The sequence below is a fragment of the Rhea americana genome, unplaced genomic scaffold (assembly GCF_003343005.1).
Source record: "Rhea americana isolate MKP2758 unplaced genomic scaffold, rheAme1 scaffold_114, whole genome shotgun sequence".
Taxonomy (NCBI): domain Eukaryota; kingdom Metazoa; phylum Chordata; class Aves; order Rheiformes; family Rheidae; genus Rhea; species Rhea americana.
Window position 1 is genome coordinate 421,157 of NW_028185195.1, and position 19,949 is coordinate 441,105.

General features: G+C 35.3%; 1 protein-coding gene across 9 annotated transcripts in view; it reads left to right on the top strand.

Moving 5' to 3' along the window:
* Positions 1-19,949, top strand: part of MEF2C (myocyte enhancer factor 2C) — a 141,543-nt gene that overhangs the window by 51,806 nt on the left and 69,788 nt on the right. For 7 of the 9 annotated variants that reach the window (XM_085316646.1, XM_085316635.1, XM_085316662.1 and 4 more), the window contains one exon: positions 9,975-10,172. In XM_085316646.1, coding sequence (XP_085172772.1) covers positions 10,119-10,172 — 54 coding nt within the window. In that variant the 5' untranslated portion in view covers positions 9,975-10,118. Of the gene's footprint in view, positions 1-6,398; positions 6,428-9,974; positions 10,173-19,949 lie in introns of those variants that run through there. The other 2 variants (XM_085316672.1, XM_085316654.1) reach the window with 2 other exon arrangements.

A 19,949-nucleotide genomic window follows, 5' to 3' on the forward strand; every position in this document is an offset into this window, starting at 1 on the left:
TTTAATTTTAAGCCTGCAGCTGTCTCTGGGCAAGCAGTGAGTTCAGGGAGAGTCATACTTTTTATACTCATATTTATCATATTAACATTTACTCTGAATGAATGAACAGTTAGTGGCTCGGCAGCTCTCCACCATGTTGTGCAGTCTACTTCACATTTCAGAATAACTATATTTAACTCTTGACATTTCTGGGAAGGTCAGGAATTAAAAGGAAAAGAGTGTGTTTCTAGAATTGTGTACACAAGAGAAGAGAGAAGTGGGACATCTTTGTGTAGGACTATTCCTATCTAAGAAATGATTGCCTGAAGAAGGATGTATTATTGGTCTTAGGTTGCTTTAGAAAGCTAATAAATATATTTACATGAAAGTTACGCATTTAGGTCTGTGCTGTAGGAAAGCCAGCGTCTGTTTCTATGGCAGTATCGTTGTAGCTGAGATGGTCTAATGGCATAAACAAGAGAAGGTTTCTAGGCAGAGGTAATATAATTTATTAGACTAGAGATGAGCTTTGGGGTATGCTGTGGATCCAAGAAGGATCCAAAGAACGGCATGTGCACCCAACAGACCATTTATTTTTTCCAACTCAGTTAATCTATATTCAATATTACCTCTGCCTACAAAGCTTGTCTAACTTCCCTTTCAGTGCTAGTGATGGATCTGTTCTCTTGTCTGCATTAGTATGAAGGAGTAGCTTCATAGAAATCAGTGGCATTATCTGAATTTAAAATTATAGCTATCTGAGAGTCAGTCCATCTTTGACATGTCAGTGATTGCTGTGGGTGTCTGGATGAGTCGTATAAAATAAAGTGTATTGATGCAAAAAAATATGCACTAAAACAAAATAAATAAAGGTCTGACACGTTAATAATAGTCAATTCATTCTGAATCAAATCTTTCAAGCCTGGAAAGGATAACAGCAACTATTAGCTATTTAGCTTGACAGATTGACACATGTAGGTTTCACAATCTCCATTGGTTTCCCGAGATTTGGTCATATTTTGAGGAATTTCTGTGGTTCAAGGATATCCGCTTGAAGGATATCTTCGTATTTGCTTGTTTTAGTTTCCTGACTGGATGCTGAACTGGGCAGGCAGCACCCATGGGAGCTCAGATCCTTAAGAGAGATTGCCCCCTTTTGGCTTTAAGAGCTAGCCAAATTCAGGACATTACAGGTTGTTTCCACTGGGGCAAGGAACAGACAAGGGGCTTCGGTACTTTTTTAATATCATTTATCACAACAGAAATGTTGTGTATCTCTAAACATAATAACAAGCATTAGTTAATGTGCAGTATTAAGTATTAATGTGCAGCTCACAGTTTGAGCCCCCTTTCTCATGAGCTCAAAAGCTGTTTGTTTCGCTGTTTTAGCTTTACTTCAGCACTCTACTCCCGGTATTACTTTTATCTGAGCACTCTCACAATTTCTCTCAATTTTGTACTTCTCTTTCATAGTCATAGATCACAAACCTCCATAAAAAAATACCCAACAAAGTTCTTTGCTACCTTTTATTAAAGTATCCAGGTCAATACAAACATAGAAGTTATGCTCATCAGTAGTAAGCTTACCCTCTGTATCTTATTTCATCTTCCAGCCATTACTCCAACAGACCTTAAAATGGTAACACCATAAGCAACATTCCCAGTCAGAAAAAAATAAGTTATACAATCTTAATAAACAGTTTTTCTGTCAATATATATTTTTCTGTCACTTACCCAAAACAATTTTATTTGCATCCAGTTTTTCCTTGACAATTTGTGTCAMTTTCAGTTTGATCATGTTGGAAAGGCTTTCTTTCATTAGCCCTCTATACAATGTTTCTTCTGAATTTGCTATCAGGGAAAGGCCCACACATTTTCTTTTAATGAGGCACTTATTCATATCTCATTTTTTCAGCTCTTAATTTCTGTGGTTATGTTCCCAGTTTTAAGGTTCTTTCATCCTGAATTCTGTCCATATTCTACTTCCTTGGATGAGCCTTTCTAATTTTCAGCTTAGTCCTTGAACCAAATACAGTGCACAAGCATTTATCTGCTCAGTATTTTAGAGACTTTGGGTTCTTTTTATGCTCTGTCCAGTTGAATTGTGCCACAAAATTCCTAAAATTTTCTAAAACCTTCCTGAAATGTTTAATTTGCAAATATGTATGATAAAGCAGAAGGAGACATAGTCTATGTAGAACTGATCAGGTCCTGCTGCTTTCCCCCAAATTCAGTTCTCTATCTATGTCTGTCTATTGCTGTAAAACTGATTGTTGACCATAGTTTAGAGACTACCATCTCGAGCTTTCTTGTCTAAGTGGATGTACCAAGTTTGCTTGCATTTCTGTAAATTATGAGAGAAAGGTAATCAAGCATCTTTTGTGATAAGGAAGAATCATTTTGGCAAGCAATCTTTATTTTCTTGAACAGGGTAGAATCTAAAACTGTCTGCCACTGGTATCAGCATTACCAGACACTTGTGCCCAGGTTCAAACTACAATTTGAAATCGTAGTGCGTAAGTTTTTCCAGCCATACTTGGAGTTCCCCCTCAGGATTCCTGACTCTTAAAAGCCGTTGCGGGGATTCATGTTCCTGACCACAGACTTCCTCACATGCAAGCACTAGTAACAAATCTGCAAATCTAGATGTAACCACTGCCAGAAGCTGCTTTCAGGTGATGCAATGACTTAACTCTAGAGATCTTAGACATTTCCCGTAATAAGCCAACAGTCTCCAAAGTCCTTTGTATTTGTGTGCAATATCTCTTGAAACTATAAGCACTAGTATCTTACTCAGTATGAAACACGTTTTTAAATATAGCTAGACAAAGACCAGAGTAGTTCCAAGAGACTTTTTGAACACAGTAAATGCTAAATCATACTCTGTTGACCACTGAAATAGTTCCCTTTCTCCTCCAGCCCATTAAGTGACAGACTGAATTTGTAAAATGCCTTTCCTGACATTTATTACACAGCTATTAGCTATAATGAAATCCAATCCAATTATTAGCTCAAAACTATCCAGACTCYTAGCTGAAATTCCAGCGGTCCAGTTTCCCTGCTCCATTTTCAGATAGGTTCACATTCCTAGTCACTGTCTCTATTTCAGACCAATTAGGTGATTCAGTTTTCAATCCCTTATTCCCTTGTATTATTAGCTTGTCTGATTCAATAAAATGTTATGCTTGAGCTAGTCTCCCAGGCATTTCAAGGATCCTATTCCATATTTATTTGTCAGACTCCCATTATGTCTGTGTAACTGCCATAGGTAAATCATGAGCCTAATCCTGAACTGGTAAACTTTGTCCCTCCAGACTGTTTGCTTTCCATTTTTTGAACCAGGTGATGGGTTCACATTGAAATATAACTTGTTCATCATGGTAGATTTAAAGTCAACTTTTCATGAGCACTTTTTTTTTAAGTATACTAGCATTTCACTCAATTATTTCCTTTAAAATATGCATTACTGCCTGCACACTTTGCTTAACGAATCAAATATTCTTCTTCATCCAATCTTCAAAAATGTTGTAGACTAGCCAAGCCTTCCTTTCTTCATCAAGCATAGCAGGCACATATCTGTTCTTATTGGGCTGTAGGCAATCAGTTTTCATCTAGATTTCTAGTGGTTGCTTCCTCTTTTGGTGCACCACTGCAAGGAATGACTCACCAGCTGTGGCAGATTCCACAGTCCCTTGGAAGGCCTTTGGCCTCTTTTAATGGATCTTTATCAGCAAATCCAGGTTTAGTATAATATATCCTTGCTGTCTGAAAACGCTGCTTGGTTTAGGCCTGATAGACAACACTCAGCACATCATCTGGAAGGTAAGCTGAAGTCACTCCTCTCCTTTTCTTGTAGGTGTGGATCAGCTTAAATTGCTAAGTGCTTACAGACTATATATTCAGAGTCTGGATAACTCAGTCTTTTCAGAAGGAGTTTTGTGGTAAGACTACTACTAGGAGCAGCTTCTGAGGTGTTTTAGAAATAGCGCTCTGTTTGTCTAAAAAAACTTCAGAGGAAAACTTTTCAAAACAATAGCAATTGAAACTCCTCCATCTGCTCAGCTTCAGTTCTTGCTCTGAGATAGTTTGGTTCTGTACTTCAGTTGTAAGCTATAGTGAATTCAGTTGTCTGATTCAAGGGAGTTGAAAATATTCTTAGCATTAGTTTTAGATGTGTTCAACTCCAAATTGCAAAAATTTCACAATGGTAGATCTTCTCATGTCACTTCCTCCTAACACACACAAATAATAGCATTGATTAAGAAGACAGTAACTTGGTCCTCTTCTCAGCTTGAAAAAGAGCAGAAAAAGAGGAAAAAAAMATTAGCAGTAAGGAATCTATAAAAGGAATTTTCTGAAATTCATTTCTATGTTATCACTATTGCGGAAATACAGTGAAGTATTAATGAGAAAAACAAGTAAAGTAGATCTTCCTCAAATGAGATTGTTAAAAATAAATGCATTCTGCCATCCCTCACTCCAAAAAAGCCCCCCAAAAACTCAAAAAACACTGTGTGTACCAATTAGAGAATAAAATCTTACAAATTCAGGCACTTTCAAAACCAGCAGTAAAATAAGTGAAATATTAATTCAGATCAAATTATTACATTTTTCTCTAAAACATTAAAATAATGATTTAAATGATTGATTGTGAGTTAATTCTCTTTGCTTGATGCAGAACTTTATTACCCTTGAATTGTCCTGTCTGTTATAAATTAAAGGCACTCTGCAAGTTAGCAGGTAGAGAATGTTACTTTTCCAAAATATGTTTTGTTTCAGTTTCGATAAGATTAATAAAATTCAGTACTTGAAGATTACAAAAATATTCTTTATGTTCATCCTTTCCCAGTCTGACATATTCTAATAGTCTGTAGTGTTTCATTTATTATGTTATAACCATGATGGCTTAAGTATTTGTTTTATACCTCCTGTAGAAAAATGCATGAACTCTTGAGACTTAAATGTAGGGCATTAAAATGAGCTCCCTTCCACATCTTTTTATGTCTGGCCATAAGATTGAAACATGTAAAAGTAGGTTATGTTTAATTTTTAAATCAGAGTATGTGGACAGATGTTTGAAACCGTGCAATGACTTGGATTCATTTGTTGCATGGCTTTCTGCCTGGACAACCATACTGTATGTTGTGCCATTTCTGTGTTACTGATGTATTGCTGTGGTGATGACATATGTAATTTTGTCATAAAGTTTCTTTTAATGGGCCAAGCAGTGTCATTTGTAATGCCCAAGCTACCAAACTGCACTGAATGTGCAGGACCACTTCTATCYTGAATGTAAAGTCAGCTGTTCTAAATGTAGTAATACCAGAGATGAATGTTACTTTCACCCTTTTCTGTATTTATTGCAACTTTATCCAGCACTGAGTGACAGACTTGAAGTGATCGGTGTCTTTATTTGATGCAGGTTGCCTACATGTCTCATTGCTGCAGCTGTCTGTATTTGGCACTTCATCAGCTAGGGCTTTTACAGATAACATTTCAGTGACAATTTTACTTGAATACATACGACCTGATACAGATTTTTCATGGTTTTGTTACAGTTTTTGTGGCCATTTTTCCATCAAACAAGTAGCTAATTTAGTTTTTTCATTTAGAATCCAGTTCAAAATTCTTTGGAGTAAACAGAAAGGCTTGCACTGATCTTGCTGATCTTTGAATTGACATTTAGTTTTCAAGATAAGACTGATAGGAGAATGAGGACAGCGTTTTTTGTTTGTTTCCTTGCACCTTGATAATAAAAAAGGGTTGGTTTGATTCTTTAATTTTGATCTAATTAACCCACTGAGAACGCAAGCCATTTAATGGAACAGAGACATCTTTATGGCAAGTTTGTTTCTTTTGTAAAGCAACCATGAAAATACTAACTCCCAGCACATTTTAACTTAATTTTGCTCTGGCTGCCTTCTTGTTTAGAAATTAAATATTTTGACTCTCCTGTTTTGATTCTCCTTGTTGCCCCTGGTGTGACTTGTTCAAAGAGCTCTCTGTCTGGGGTGTTGCAGCAGAGCAGATTCAGACAGTTCTGCTCGGAGAAGGAAGTGGAGAGTTTTGGTTCCCATTTTGCACTTCTGGAACAGTTTAGGGAAGGAAGCACCTTTACACCTTTTATTGTTCGTGGTTGCTGACATCACATCCTTCCCCGGCCGCTCTGTGCGTGTTTCCTGCCATTCTATCGAGAGTCTGCTGTGTTGCAGAGAGGGATTGTGTGTGTGTGTGTGTGTGTGTGCGCGTGCACGCGTGTGTGTGTCAGGGGGAAGGGTCTGCATGTGTATGCGTGTGTGTGAATGTATGAAAGGGAGATAGGGGCGGCTGAATGATGTGCAGCACTTGTCCATCTCAAGGCTCACATCTATCTCCCATCAGCTATCCCACTGCCTCTGCCAAATCATATAGTGAACAGAAGCCCGCCAAAAATGAAGTTCCTCTTTTTGTAAGCGGTCTGATTTTTTGCAATGTTTGGGTTTGCAAAAAGAAAAAATGCTGAAGACTGTAACACCACAGCATGTAACTATGTATTTCTTTTAAGGCAAATTGTTTACATGTAACCATGTCATTATGTTGGAAGGTTTCTTTTATATGGAAAGCTATTTCAACAGAACTTCTGGAATTATTTTAAGTTCCTTTTGAGACTCTCTTGCATAATGAAAGCCTGCAGTACTATTTAAGTTTTGTAGTACTTTCAAGTTTTCTAGCTAGTGTGCTTTATTTGTTTTGGGGAAATGCATTCAATCAGTTCAGAAGAACTTTAAATACTTAATATTGTAATCATTAATCCTGCAAGAACTTTCAAAAAAAGTATTGGGAGCATCGCTGAAGTCTTAAAACAGCCTTGGAGATTTGTTGGTCCCCATGGTTCTTTACAATCTAGTTGACCCTACCTTTGAAGGTTATCACCCTTGAATCAGATGTTATGACTCACTCATCTGAATCCAATCCATTTGAAATCAAAAAAAAAGTCTGCTTTCGTGTATGTACATGCATATTTCTCCATRCTAATGAAATGAACAGACTGTAGACAAACACACAGTAAGTAAGCACACAAAGCTGCGTGTGTTGGTATGCAGATATATGTATAAGTAATAAGACAGATGTAGAGTACTACGGCATTTCCAGTATGTTTCTAGTTGCAGTAAAAATAGAAGAAATTATAAATAAGGAAATAAATTTGCTAGACAAATGGAATAGCTTTTATTTGAAATTAGACTAGTAAGCAAAAAGCAAATGAGAGCACTTTTTTCATCAATGAATTCAAGAAAAGGTAACCAGCTACCTCTCAAAAGTGGAATTATAGTTCTTCACAAATTGTATGCTGGATATATATGATCTAACACACTTTTTTCTCCTTCAGCTTCTCTCAGATTGTACAATAATTTTTAATAACAGTCATCCTTGCTCCCTCACCTTTATTTTCCTATTCATCTATTTTTCTCGTAGAGTAAAATTAGTGTACTTAGTGGATTGCTCCAGGTAATGAAGAACAAAATTCAGCTCATCAACTGTTAYATGGAATAGTTTAGGATAATTTTGTGTAGATCATAGGAATTAAGTGTTCTGACTCTAAACTGTCTATAAAAGTTTTTGTTTTTTGAAGACAGGAATATAGAAACTGATGTGTGTCTTAATGTGGATGTCATGATGTCTCAAATGTGGAACTGAATAAGTGTGTGGGAGGGACTCGCCACATTGCTGCTCCACTAAGATTTGCGTGTGCCCTTCCTGGTATTTTTTCTCAGTATTCAGTGATTTTTCTGCACTCATTCAGCACCAGAATCTTGATCTGCAAAGCAGGTCTCATCTGTGCTAACCCTGTCACCACTGCTCTAATCTGTCCACCCTGACCTTCCACCTTCAAGTGAATAAGAGCTTAGGCAGGCATAGTGCTGTAAGCCGATAGTGCCACCGGCTTCAGCTGAATGAAAGGAAAGGAAATTGTTCCATATGCATTTGCTGTGGATTAGCATATTGGCTTACTGTTACAGAGAAAGCCTGTTAGACTCCTTTGGGTCCTGCATGTGCATGGGAAACACCATTCTAACTTGCTCTTTGTATCAGAGGTAAGACTATAGGAAAAACAGGAAAGAAACCCGGTCCAAAGAAATTTAAAACTGTTTCTAAAATTAGCCTGGGTTTGTTTGTCAACACTGAATATCAGATAAGACTGTCTCCTAGCTGTGTTTAGAAAAAAACTTTGTATAAATGCATTTCTTCTACTTAATTTATTTCAATATGTCGTGCACTTTTATTTTTGTGATAAATATGATCAAGAGCTGTTCTGTCTTTTTAAGCAGTGAAAAATTGCTGAACTGTTTTAAAATAGGTGAAAAGCAGCAAAAAACTTTTTGCAATCTTTACACTTTATAATGTTGACAATATGAATTGTTCCATGTTATATGCCATATCCCGCATTACAGTAAGGATTTAGAGTGATRTAGTGACATTCATGTACAGAAAGGTAGTGAATGTTATACCTGAAATTTTGTTTTACCCCAAAAATTAATTATATCATACTGGGTAGTTCTAAAATTCCAGCTAACTACTTATTTTTTCTTAGAGTGATAAAACACTGAGCAGCTTCAAGCTTAATATATGCAAAAAAAATCAAGAGACAATTGAAGATCAGAATGAGTGAAGTCTAGCTTTTCTACCTCAGTAGCTTTGAATTAGAGCCAAATAATGGATTAAATGACCAGGACATCGGCTTAGTGTTACGTAACATATTGTGGGAATTTAGCAGGTTGGCTGTGAGACTATGAGCTTAAAATAAATAAGGAAATACCAACCTCTGTTTTAAAATTACTAAATTTTGGTTACCGAATAAATACTTTTAATACAATTTAGAACCAAATAAAAAAATTTTAAATTCAATTAAAGTGATTCATTTTCAGATTGGTTTTCTCTTCTGTATTTAAAAGAATTCTATCCTGTTATATTCAAAACATGTAAATATAAAAATATGGTTGAAAAGGTTAAAAACGGAGAAGCATAAGCAGCTGACTTTCATTTTAGTACAATTGAACATTATTTATGTATTTTTATATGTTATCTAGTCTTTTGTTGCTTAAAATTATATTGCACATTAGAAATTGTGATTTATGACATTCTATGAAATAGGGAAAGCTTACTGCATCTGTTTTTGTGTTACATATTACTTTCCTTACTTTTGCAATTCAACTATTATTGTAAGGCTCAGGGAGCTAATATCAGTTCATTACTAAACCCATGAAAATATTTGTTTAAAACATTYTTCAGTTATCATCAGTCCTTATTACTCTGTATCACAAGAAACTTGGCTTCTTGTGCAAAAATTCTTATATGGAAAGATGTACATGTTTGCTAGTTACAAATCACCAGAACAACTTGGTACTTATTTTGAAATGAAATGAGAGAAACACACAACTTTTTTTATTGAAGTGTCTTGAGTAATACTTGCATAGTCTATATTCCTTAAGAGTAAGTTTAAAAGTTTTGGATTTAAACTCACTGATGTTTTTCATACATCAAATAACACTTTAATAAAGGACCATCCTATTTGCATAATGAGGGACATTATCACCTCTGCTGTCAAAACACAAGATTGTTTTCTCTTCAGAAATGAATTAGCTGGGCTACTTAGCATACATAGGTACAGAAAGGTTCATTAGCTCTCTGATTTAGGTAATTTTTCATACTAGTGCAATGCGTAATACTCAAAACTAGAAATACCTAATTCTGTTAAAGTTTTGGCAATGTGCGTTTCAGTGCTTTTACTCATTTCTTTTATAGATTTGTAGGGATTTGTAGGGTTGTTCATATAAGAAACCTTTCAATTACATTATAAATATTTCCCACTGCATTACTCTACTTTTTAGACTCAGTAAATATTTATTATAATTAACTTGTACACTAACTTATAATTAGAATACTTGGTTAACTCCCAATAATAACTTTCATCTGGTTATCAATTTTGTAGTAACATTTGATTTCCTTTGTGTTTTTAGCAGGAACGGATGCAGGGGACTGTGAACTGAGTAGTGCAAGTGCTGAAGAAGGAGACTTGTTTTGAGGAAACAGGAAAGAGGAAGAAAAGAGAAGGGAAAAATACATAATTTTAAGGAAGAAGGAGAGAAAAAAAAACGGGGACTATGGGGAGAAAAAAGATTCAGATTACAAGGATTATGGATGAACGTAACAGACAGGTGAGTAGCGAAAATAATGTATTTGAACATCATATTATAGGATGACATTATTAGAAATAATTAAGAGGGTGGTAACTTTGTTTATATACATACATGCATATGTATAGTTTGTATATATACACATGTACACATATATACAATGTATGGGAGACTGTCAAAGAACAGGTACTTTTGGAAACAAACAAAAACTTCACATATAGTTTTTTCAAGTCTAATAACACGAGTAGCTAGGAATATATTAATGTAAACCTTGATTCTATAAAGACTGATGAGAATACTTTACTTTGGGTCCTTTCTGTAGTCCCTTTGACTTCAGGGAACAGTATATATGATTAAGTGCATCTGAAAATTGTTACAGGCAGGTTACAGTTGTTTCGGGCTTACAGTACTGTATTTTTTGAACTACTATACTCCAACTTTATTTGCATCAGGACTTTCCTTTAAATTCATAGATTCAAATTATTTGTGTTTTTACACATTTGCAATATTTTTATATTTACAGCCTGCATAGAATAATATCAGTACTTCGTTAAAAATCTATGTTTTTTATCTGAACATGGATTTTTAAAAGAATTTGTGCATTATAACACATTCTAAACCCAGCATCCAATAATAGTGGCATGTTGCAGTCATGAGACAAAGTTTCCCCTACCAATGCAATGGCTTAATAGGTCTGCCAGGATTGGTTAATTAATTATTATCACTGTTTTAAATGAAATGGCTGAGTAGCTGAACATCACATATTAGCAACACTACTTCTGTTAGTTAAAATGTGATCATAACTTAGAGAAATTGCTTTTCTATTTTCAGAAAAAGAAAATTCAGGAATTGGCATCTTAAAACAAAATCAATGAAAAGCAATTGTTGTTTATATCTGATGTAACTGATGGATATTTTGTTGAAAAAACCTGGCGATTCGCAAGTGTGAGAAATTAAAATTATTTAACACTATGTCCAGTGTTCTGCATACATGTGGTTGCAATTTTGGAGTAATTTTCTGTAATTGTTTCTTAATCACCTGATACTGACTTATTATTAATATATTAGTTATATTCATTTGGCCTATTTTCTTTACATATTCAAGTTGTTTTATAAAAAATKATTATGTTGTTGTTAGACTTCAAGAATTTTAAAATACCAGAATAATCTTAACATAACAACAAATTGTAATTTTTAAGTATGCTTACCTAGAATTTGTAAATTCTCTAATGTGGGTAGTAACTTGTATTCTTCATGGCAGAAAACCAAGTTTGAAGGAAAAAAATATACAAGGATTTATGGGGGATACAGTCTGTATTATCCCTAAAGGTTGCTTATTGCTGTGGGCCAAGCCAAAAAGCAATAAATCCGTCAATACAGAATCACCACCATATTTGTTTTAATTGGTTTGTAGCCTGGAATTGAAATTGGATGTGAAATATTTAACTGCRTATACCAGTAACCATTAAGACTCTGGTTTTTTGAACTCTTCCGTACTACCATAGTTTCTTTTCAAAGTGGATCTAAATTATTATTTTGTAAATAAAGCTATAAAATTTTGCTGTTAGTAATGTTACTTTATACAATAGCTTCAGTCTCAACATGTTTACTCAAATATTGGACCTACTTAAGCCCTCAGTTCTGTCAATCAGGTATCTTTTAAGAAGAGTAAATTTACATTTAAAAAAGAACACAGCAAGCATTTAAGTCATTCACTGTAGAATTTCAGAATTCCAGAATGAATAATTATCAATAAAAATACAACACTGGAATATTAACAACTCTAGTATTAATGCACTTACCTTGCTAGTGTTTGATAATTTCCATAGTTTTTATTAGCCAGATACACTGAGAGGCTGCAGGTACRGTTCACTGTGCTTTAGCCTCAACATAAAATAATTGGCTTGAATCTGCTTCCCATTTCTACTAATATATAGAAACATAATTTAGAAAGTGCTTCTACTAGGTTTTGTCCTCTTTATATTTAGTGCCCTGATTTAAAGCCCAGAGAATTTGGTGAAAAGATTTCCATTGATTCAGTTGGACTGTGGGATCAGGCTTCTGAGTTTTAGCCATTATAAATGATTAAATACAAGTGGATTTTCACTAATAGCTGATCGTTCTTTAAACAGTTTATATGAGAAATACTCTTTTAGAAGCCGTATTGTTTCTTACAATATAATATATTCGAGGAGCTATTGCTGCTTGTGTGGGAAGTTGCATCATTTGATTAGTTTTCTAATTTATATACTTACAGTAATCTTTAAATAATAACTGGCTTATATTCCTGTACTATTTTTCATATTTGATGTCATAGATCTATTTGAATGTTTAGACTAGATTAAAAGGTTGCAGATGAAAAATCTGTTAAAAAATTTTTGATTAACAAAAAATCAAGACCCCAGCTGAGGCCTAGTTCTGCAAAACTTATTCATAGTTCCATTTACCATGACATGGAAGGAAGACTATTCAGTTTATAAGACTGTTTTTCTCTCCTTATTACTACCTCAGTGGAAAGTATTTGCAAGAACAGCAGCAAATCTGTTTACTTTAAACTGCATTATTGTTATTTATATTCAAAAACAGTGTGGTTTTACAGTACAAGGAATGTTAGATGGAAATACGATGTACATTGTTCATGTATTCTCAGCTTTTTCAAGCACATAAATTCTCTGCAGGGCAGCACATACAAGGAGAAAATAGATGGAGCATGAATCAGAACCAAGGGATATAGCAATAGTTGAATTCTTCCGCCCTCTCCCATTGGAAGCATGCAGCTGTTTGGTTAACACAGTTTCTGCAGAAGAGTTGTAATTGTTACAAAGCCTGTGGAAGATGATTTCTACCCTTGCTGTTCCACTTATTTGCCCAGTATCCTGACTAACTGTTCAGGTTAACCATAGGACATTCATCCTATCAGCAAACAGCTGTTTTCTTCCACACCACTGTCTCCTATGGTAGGAGACTGCTCTGTTGTTCAAAATGCTTGTGAGAGCAGATTGGGAAGGACAGAAATAGTGCTGCCCTCCCTAAAAGAGGATTTCTTCTAAGCAAGTCTAGTTCATTAGACTTGTGTACCGTACTCACCATCCTGATATAAAATGTAAGTTAATACAGTCTAAATCATCATATGTCTCTGGCTGCAGACCTCACAGAAATGTGCAACATGGGCACATTTTCCTGAAATTGTTGAAACTTTGAAGTATGTTAAAGGAAAACTACTGCAGCCTAGATATGAGAGGCCCAGTCCTGTTACCTTGGAGCGCATGAGAGCTCTATTACTGACTTCAGAGAGTGCAAAATCCAGGCTTATACCTAGGAGGTGCAATTCATTTAATATCGTTTCACATTGGCTGCCAATTGGCTATATTTTCCTGGCCTCATAATTATTGTGTGGTGACAAAGTGGGCAAGGATGTTTGAGTCTTCTGTGCGTGATCCCAAATTCTCTTTAGTTGTGAAACTTTCAGAAATGCCCGTAGCCATCCAAAAAATTCCCTTTCACTCTACTTTAGGCCACAGGGAGAAGGAATATAAATAACTGCCAGTGTTAGACTAAGTGTGTATTTTGGTTACCATCATGGTATTAAATGCAAATTAAAACTTGAAAGAGAATCCTGCTATAAGCAGCCAATGTGACCAGAGACTTTCTTTATATTATTGTGACAGTGGATAATATAGTCTTGGTAAAAGCGGCATCAGTAAGACATCCGTGGTCGAGCTGGTCAGGCTTATGAGATTGTAATAGCCTTGCGAACAGCTCCTCAGTGTAGGCTGCATACTTGATACTAGTGGCACCAGCAATAGAATTAGTAGCCAAAAATACTAGCACTGACATCAAATGTCGGAAGCTTCTAACGGCTACGAGTTCCTTGTGCAGGAATTGCTATCAGAAGGGTGTGAAAAATTCTGGGTTGCTTGAAAAAAAGAGGAAGGATGTTTGTAAAAACATGGCTGAAAATTATTTTCATGTTTTTTTCTCTAAGTGCAAAAAACTGTCAGCTAGCTGTGTTACGGCCAACACAGGAAGGAAAATTTGCATTCGTCCCCCTCAGAAAAGTCTTTAAAATTTTTCCTATTTATTTTTCATCACTTTGAAACATTTCTGTTAGTTTTAATTAGGATCTTTTGTGGTCTACCATAGAGAGGGATCGTCTGAAACTGTCTTTATACCAATTCAGGCAGGGTTGCCCAGGTTTAAAATAAATATAATGATATTGTATTATTGTTATATAAGGTCACTTAAAAAATGTCTCATTAAATCCATGGTCTGTGAGCTAAACTCAAAGGCACATTGACCTAGGAAAGAGTGCATACTGACCCAGTGACATTCTGGAAGAAGGTCTAGAATGCCCTCTTACTTTTAATATGCTGATTTTTCTCGTTAAAATCAAGAAAGATCTGGTCTTATACAGTGATCTACCATTTATCCCTCTGATCATTGCATTTCTAAATTATTTTTCTGCTTGTGAAGCATGCTGTTGTGAGATTCCCAATTTAAACTCAGCTGACTTAGCTAATTTCTGCACACATTGTTTGAAATGTCTCTTTCAATTTGTAATGAGCTGCTGGGGGTTTAAGTGYTAGTAAATATCATAGGTAGTGTATACTCTAATATTAAGACATATAAATATTAAGACACTCTATTAAAGTAGCTTGTCTCTGTAATTCTGTTGGATTTTACAATAACAAACACTTGCTGCTTAACATTTTCATGTGTAGAACTTTTTATCATTCTTTGATTCCAGCAAATCTGTAGAGCTATAAAGCAAGACTCACTGCAGTTATCAGCTCAGCAGAGAACAAATTAAGGCAGATGAGTGAAGTGAGGTTATGGGGCAGGGGAAGAATATCCTGGAGGGAAGTGACCGTTTGCAGGAAGACCTAGATTTGTTCTACTGACTTCGATACTGCATGCTGCTAGTTTCAAAACTAATTTCAGACTTATGTGCATCTATTTTTATCTGTGCTTCAGTGCTATTTAAAAGGAAAGAGTAAAAAACTGTCGGCTGAATCAGAACCTTCTCTGCAGAAACAGAAAAGAGCCTTGTACATTTGTGCTAACACAAGTGCAAGTTAAAGAGGAAACCTTTTTCTACCAGTATCCTGATATTTTCAATCTTCCCTGATGCGATKTCTTGATTTTATAAAAGATCTGAGATTTTAGGATTGTTTTTTCTTCCCAGGGAAATATGAAATGAAAATATAAATGTTTAACAGTGCAGCTAAGCATCATTCTGTTCTTCCCTGATGCAATGTCTTGATTTTATAAAAGATCTGAGATTTTAGGATTGTTTTTTCTTCCTAGGGAAATATGAAATGAAAATATAAATGCTTAACAGTGCAGCTAAGCATCATTCTGTTCAGTGAACCTTTGTTTTAAACATAATATTCTCTTTATCTTTTACATATTAGAATCCTCCCTCTTGCTTACATTCGGTTGCACATGATGAGCCATATCTTTGAAATATATCGTTACAGTTAGGCCTTGGTCAGAGGGGAAGTTAGTTTTCTGTAGGCAAGGAATACACCCCAAGTTTTCATGCCTCTCAAGCTGTACTGATCGATAAAGCCGTGATAGCACTTTTCATGTTGCATCAGACTACCTGAAAGCTAAAGTTTTAAAATACATGCTGAACTGAATCATGAATTTCTAGAMTGTATTATATTTAAGTGTGCTTGTATTACAAATGTATATTTTGAGTATAATTTAGAGTGAATTAGTGTAARGTAAATATTTAGATCAAATTACTTATAATTTGAAGTGCGAGCAAGAAGCCTAAATAAAGAGAGTGCGATGGTAAATGAGGCATCTGCCAACATAGTACAGCTGAAAACTAATGCAGACTCAGGCACAGCCTTGCTGTCTTGTAAGGAATGGTTTGGAAAGCCCTCAGGGAGAAAGAGCTGGAGGTGGGAAGCAGAACTGAAGCCATTGTGGAAAGGAAGAAGTTACACTCTTCCTGTTATGACAGGAAATGCAGACAAATGTGCTTCCTGACCATTTGCTCAGCAGGGAATGAAATATTCTTTGACCTTTACCTTGCAAACATTTTAGCTGCACAGAACTAGTAAACATGTTTTTTACCCTAAACATCTATTTGTASCTGCCAGAAGTAGTGATAGGATACAGAATAAAGTCAGCTTTCTTGTAGGTTGTATTAGCTAGTGTGTATTTGATAGAGATGAATTTTCTCATTTATATGTCTTTGCCTAGAACATATATATATATGTGTGTGTATACATCAATATATAATGGATTTAATCCTATCTGTCTGATTCAACAAAAGGAAATGAAATAGCAGAGATTGACCATTATTATTCTTGCATCCCTATCAGTTCTTCAGATCTTAAGTTATTATTTAAAGTGTGAAGCATATTTGATATTGCCCAACCTACTAATTTCTGGGTTGCCATATTATCTGTTAATTAACACATCTTCAAATTATCCCTCCTCTCTTGACTCACAAAGAAAAAAAAATCCACTATCACGTTAAGGACTTGGATAGACTGAACAATATCACTATTTTAAGTTTTTGATCTGTAATTTATGTACTAATACACTAAAAATAGGGTATAACAAAGAAGTACAAAACCTTCTTTTTTATGCTCATTAATTATGAACATTTTGTTTTGTATAGCTGTAATTTTAGGGCATCCTGCACAGAACTCCTCTTTAGCTGGACTATTCAGTAAGTTGTAGCCTGGTATGCTTGAGGCTTTCCAGGACAATAGTTCTTTTACCAGCATAAATCACTGCTGTCTCATTGCTGTAAGTTATGCTGGAGGGTTGTAAGAACATGGAAGCAGGCTGCTGAAGAGTCCTTCACTGCACTTTAAAGGGCCTTTCATTTAATATGACATGCCCAGCCGTTGCATAAAGGAAGGTTTGTCTAGAGCAAAATCCTGCACTGGTTCTGCTTACCAGTTCACTGAGGGTTACTGTAAAGACTGTTGCAGCCAAGCCTCTTCATAGGACAAACAAAGCTAAACAAAATCGAATAGGAGGAAGTAGAAGAGAGACTATGACAGAAGCTGTTGCCTCTGTAATAGTTACTGGGGTTTCAGCATATGATAGGATTAAGTGTCTGGCAATGGCACTTCAGCCAAAAGCCCTTTGGTTTGTACCTGGCCATCTTGATTCTGCTATGTCTAAAGGTGATTCCTCATGTGGCACCTCCTATTTGCCAGATACCTTCCGTCTACCATGCCTGTTCGGGTCCCTGTATCTGAAATTTAGATATTTCAGGTGGAAAAACAGAATAATATTTCTTTTTGACCAGGCAGTATATGTATCAGATAGTGTGATACATAAGTGGACCCTGTTTTCCCTAGCCACTCACACATGTTTAATGGCAGGAAACGTATATGGGAAGGATTATGTGCAAATTCCCTGTTTCTCTCATTTTCCTATGTCAGCAACTATATTTCTTTATAATTAGGATAGGAAGAAATATGGGGAACCCTGATATTTTGCCACTGAATTGCTTGAAATAGCACAGAACTGCTACTTTAAACAGAAAATGTAAGCATACACACTGTGATTGTCAGTGACAAACACAGAGTTCTCATAATGGCACTACTATTAACGGCTCAGTCACCCAAAATTAGCCTATCAGAGCCTGTGAGATTGCAAAATAAAGGACTAGAAGGAGACAAATTAAGAACTAAAAAAAAAAGAATCTCCAGCCTTGTACTTCCCCACACGCACCAAAAGAAATACAGAAAGAAGGAAAGATTATATTGTCACAAAGATAAATACGTGTCTTGAAGGGTATTCTAGTCAAATGGGAATATTATGTCTGGTCTGTTCCTCCACTGATGTATTAGCATCTACAAGCAGCACAACATTTTTGTTATAAACTTAGCTAAATCTAGACTACTACTAGTGGCTACTATCCCCATTTACTAATATAGTATCTGAGTTAAAAAATGGGTTGACTTGTTCACATACATGCATACACACACATATTTAAATTTCAGCATGTCAAAGGATCTACACTCAAAACCAAGAAAAATTATCTCCTAATRTATTTAGTTTAAATAAGCATTACTTACTATAGATTAAACAAATCTGGCTCTGGGCCAGATTACCATCTAAATGGAGCATACAACAACATGTACTCATGTACAATTGCWGTCTGGCTGTCTACATCCCCATTCAGACATTGCAATGACGAGTCCATAAACCACCCCTCAGAGACACCTCTTGCAGCTTTATATATGGAGAGCTAATTGAATGGTCTTTCCTGGGTAGTGAAGAAGAGCTGGAGTTGAAGTGGAAGAATATCCTTTTGACAACTCTCTTTTGTCAGTCCTTCCTCTAATGGGTTTTCACCATTAGCCAGAATTTCATCCAAAATGCACAAAGAGCTAATCCTGATTTTTGTTGGTGAAGGTAGAAACTGGCTCCTTTGTTTTGTTTTGGTTTGGTTTCCTAATACTTGAAAGAAGTATCTGATTTACTCACAACTTACATAGTCATCAGCATTTATATTTCCTCCTATGAAAATGCAGCAGACTTTAGGAATCTCATCTTTTACATACACCATTCCCATTATGAGAGCGGTATGGCTCTAGAGCTTTGAAAAGTAAAAAGAGTTAAAAGGAAAGAGTAGGAGTAGAAAAAAAATTAAAAATGTAAAAGAACAGTGTTGTTTAGTCAAATAGTAGTAGACTAGTGGGTTTTTTGACTAAGTATAATATACAGGGATGGAATTAGGTTAACTTTTGGTAAGTAGTCAGAGGTAAATGCACTTGCTGCACACTTTTTTTTTTTTTTTGCAATATATATACAACCACGCTTTAAAAAACTCATAGAAGTATTTAGGAACTGTGATATTATTTTACACCCTGTGTTTTATATATACATGCTTGGATAGGTTTTAAAAACAGTTGATGCTGGCCTCTTATCTCTTCTATTCCTCCCCCCACTTTACTTTCATTACCCCCAATTCTCACCATATAATTCTAAAATATTATCCTATCCCAGCAGAGAAGGACTTCATAAATTGCATTCATTTCTCCAGAAAAGCAGAAAATTTGTAAACTGAAGGAGACCTACAAATTAGAAGTGAATAATATCTTCCAAATCTGGTTTAGACAGCAGGCATAATTAATCATATCTAGACTAAATTTGGCAGGGAAGAGTATGTATTGATTTGATTTTTGCTGCTGAAAAAAGTTAAATATTAAACGAATTCCATTGAAATGCATGCACATTTTTGGATATCCTTTCTAAAATATKTTGATGAATTTGCTTACTGTCGTTATGTTTTCTTTCAGTCTCTGAAGCACTTTTTATGTCATTAGGAATCTTAGTCCCAAAGACAGAGTCCTGACAAAATGGCAGATTGTATGTTGATATATGATGCTATTAGGACAGAGTAATTCCAATGCAGTATATGATAGCAAGACTGTGTGATTACCTGGATTTATTGGTACTGTAGCCACAGCTACTGAAAAGCTTATATTCGGTAGATTGTTCATGTTTTGTTCACTCCCAGAGCTGACTCAGTACAAGCAAAATTGTTAAAGTGCAGTCAGAGCTTCTTCAGTGTAGCTTTCAAGCTCCCTTCCACCTAGACAAAAGAGGCAAAATGTCTTTAATAATTTATGTTAATCTTTACCAATCAGCAACATGTCTCCAATACTAGAATATTTGCTATTACCTTAGATGACATTTATTAGATACTTTTAGTTTAGGTGCATGTGGCTCACATAACAAATTGAGACCAAAAGAAAGTTAAATAATAAAGATGCTGTTTAATTTTATTGCTCATGTAAATATTTTGGAATA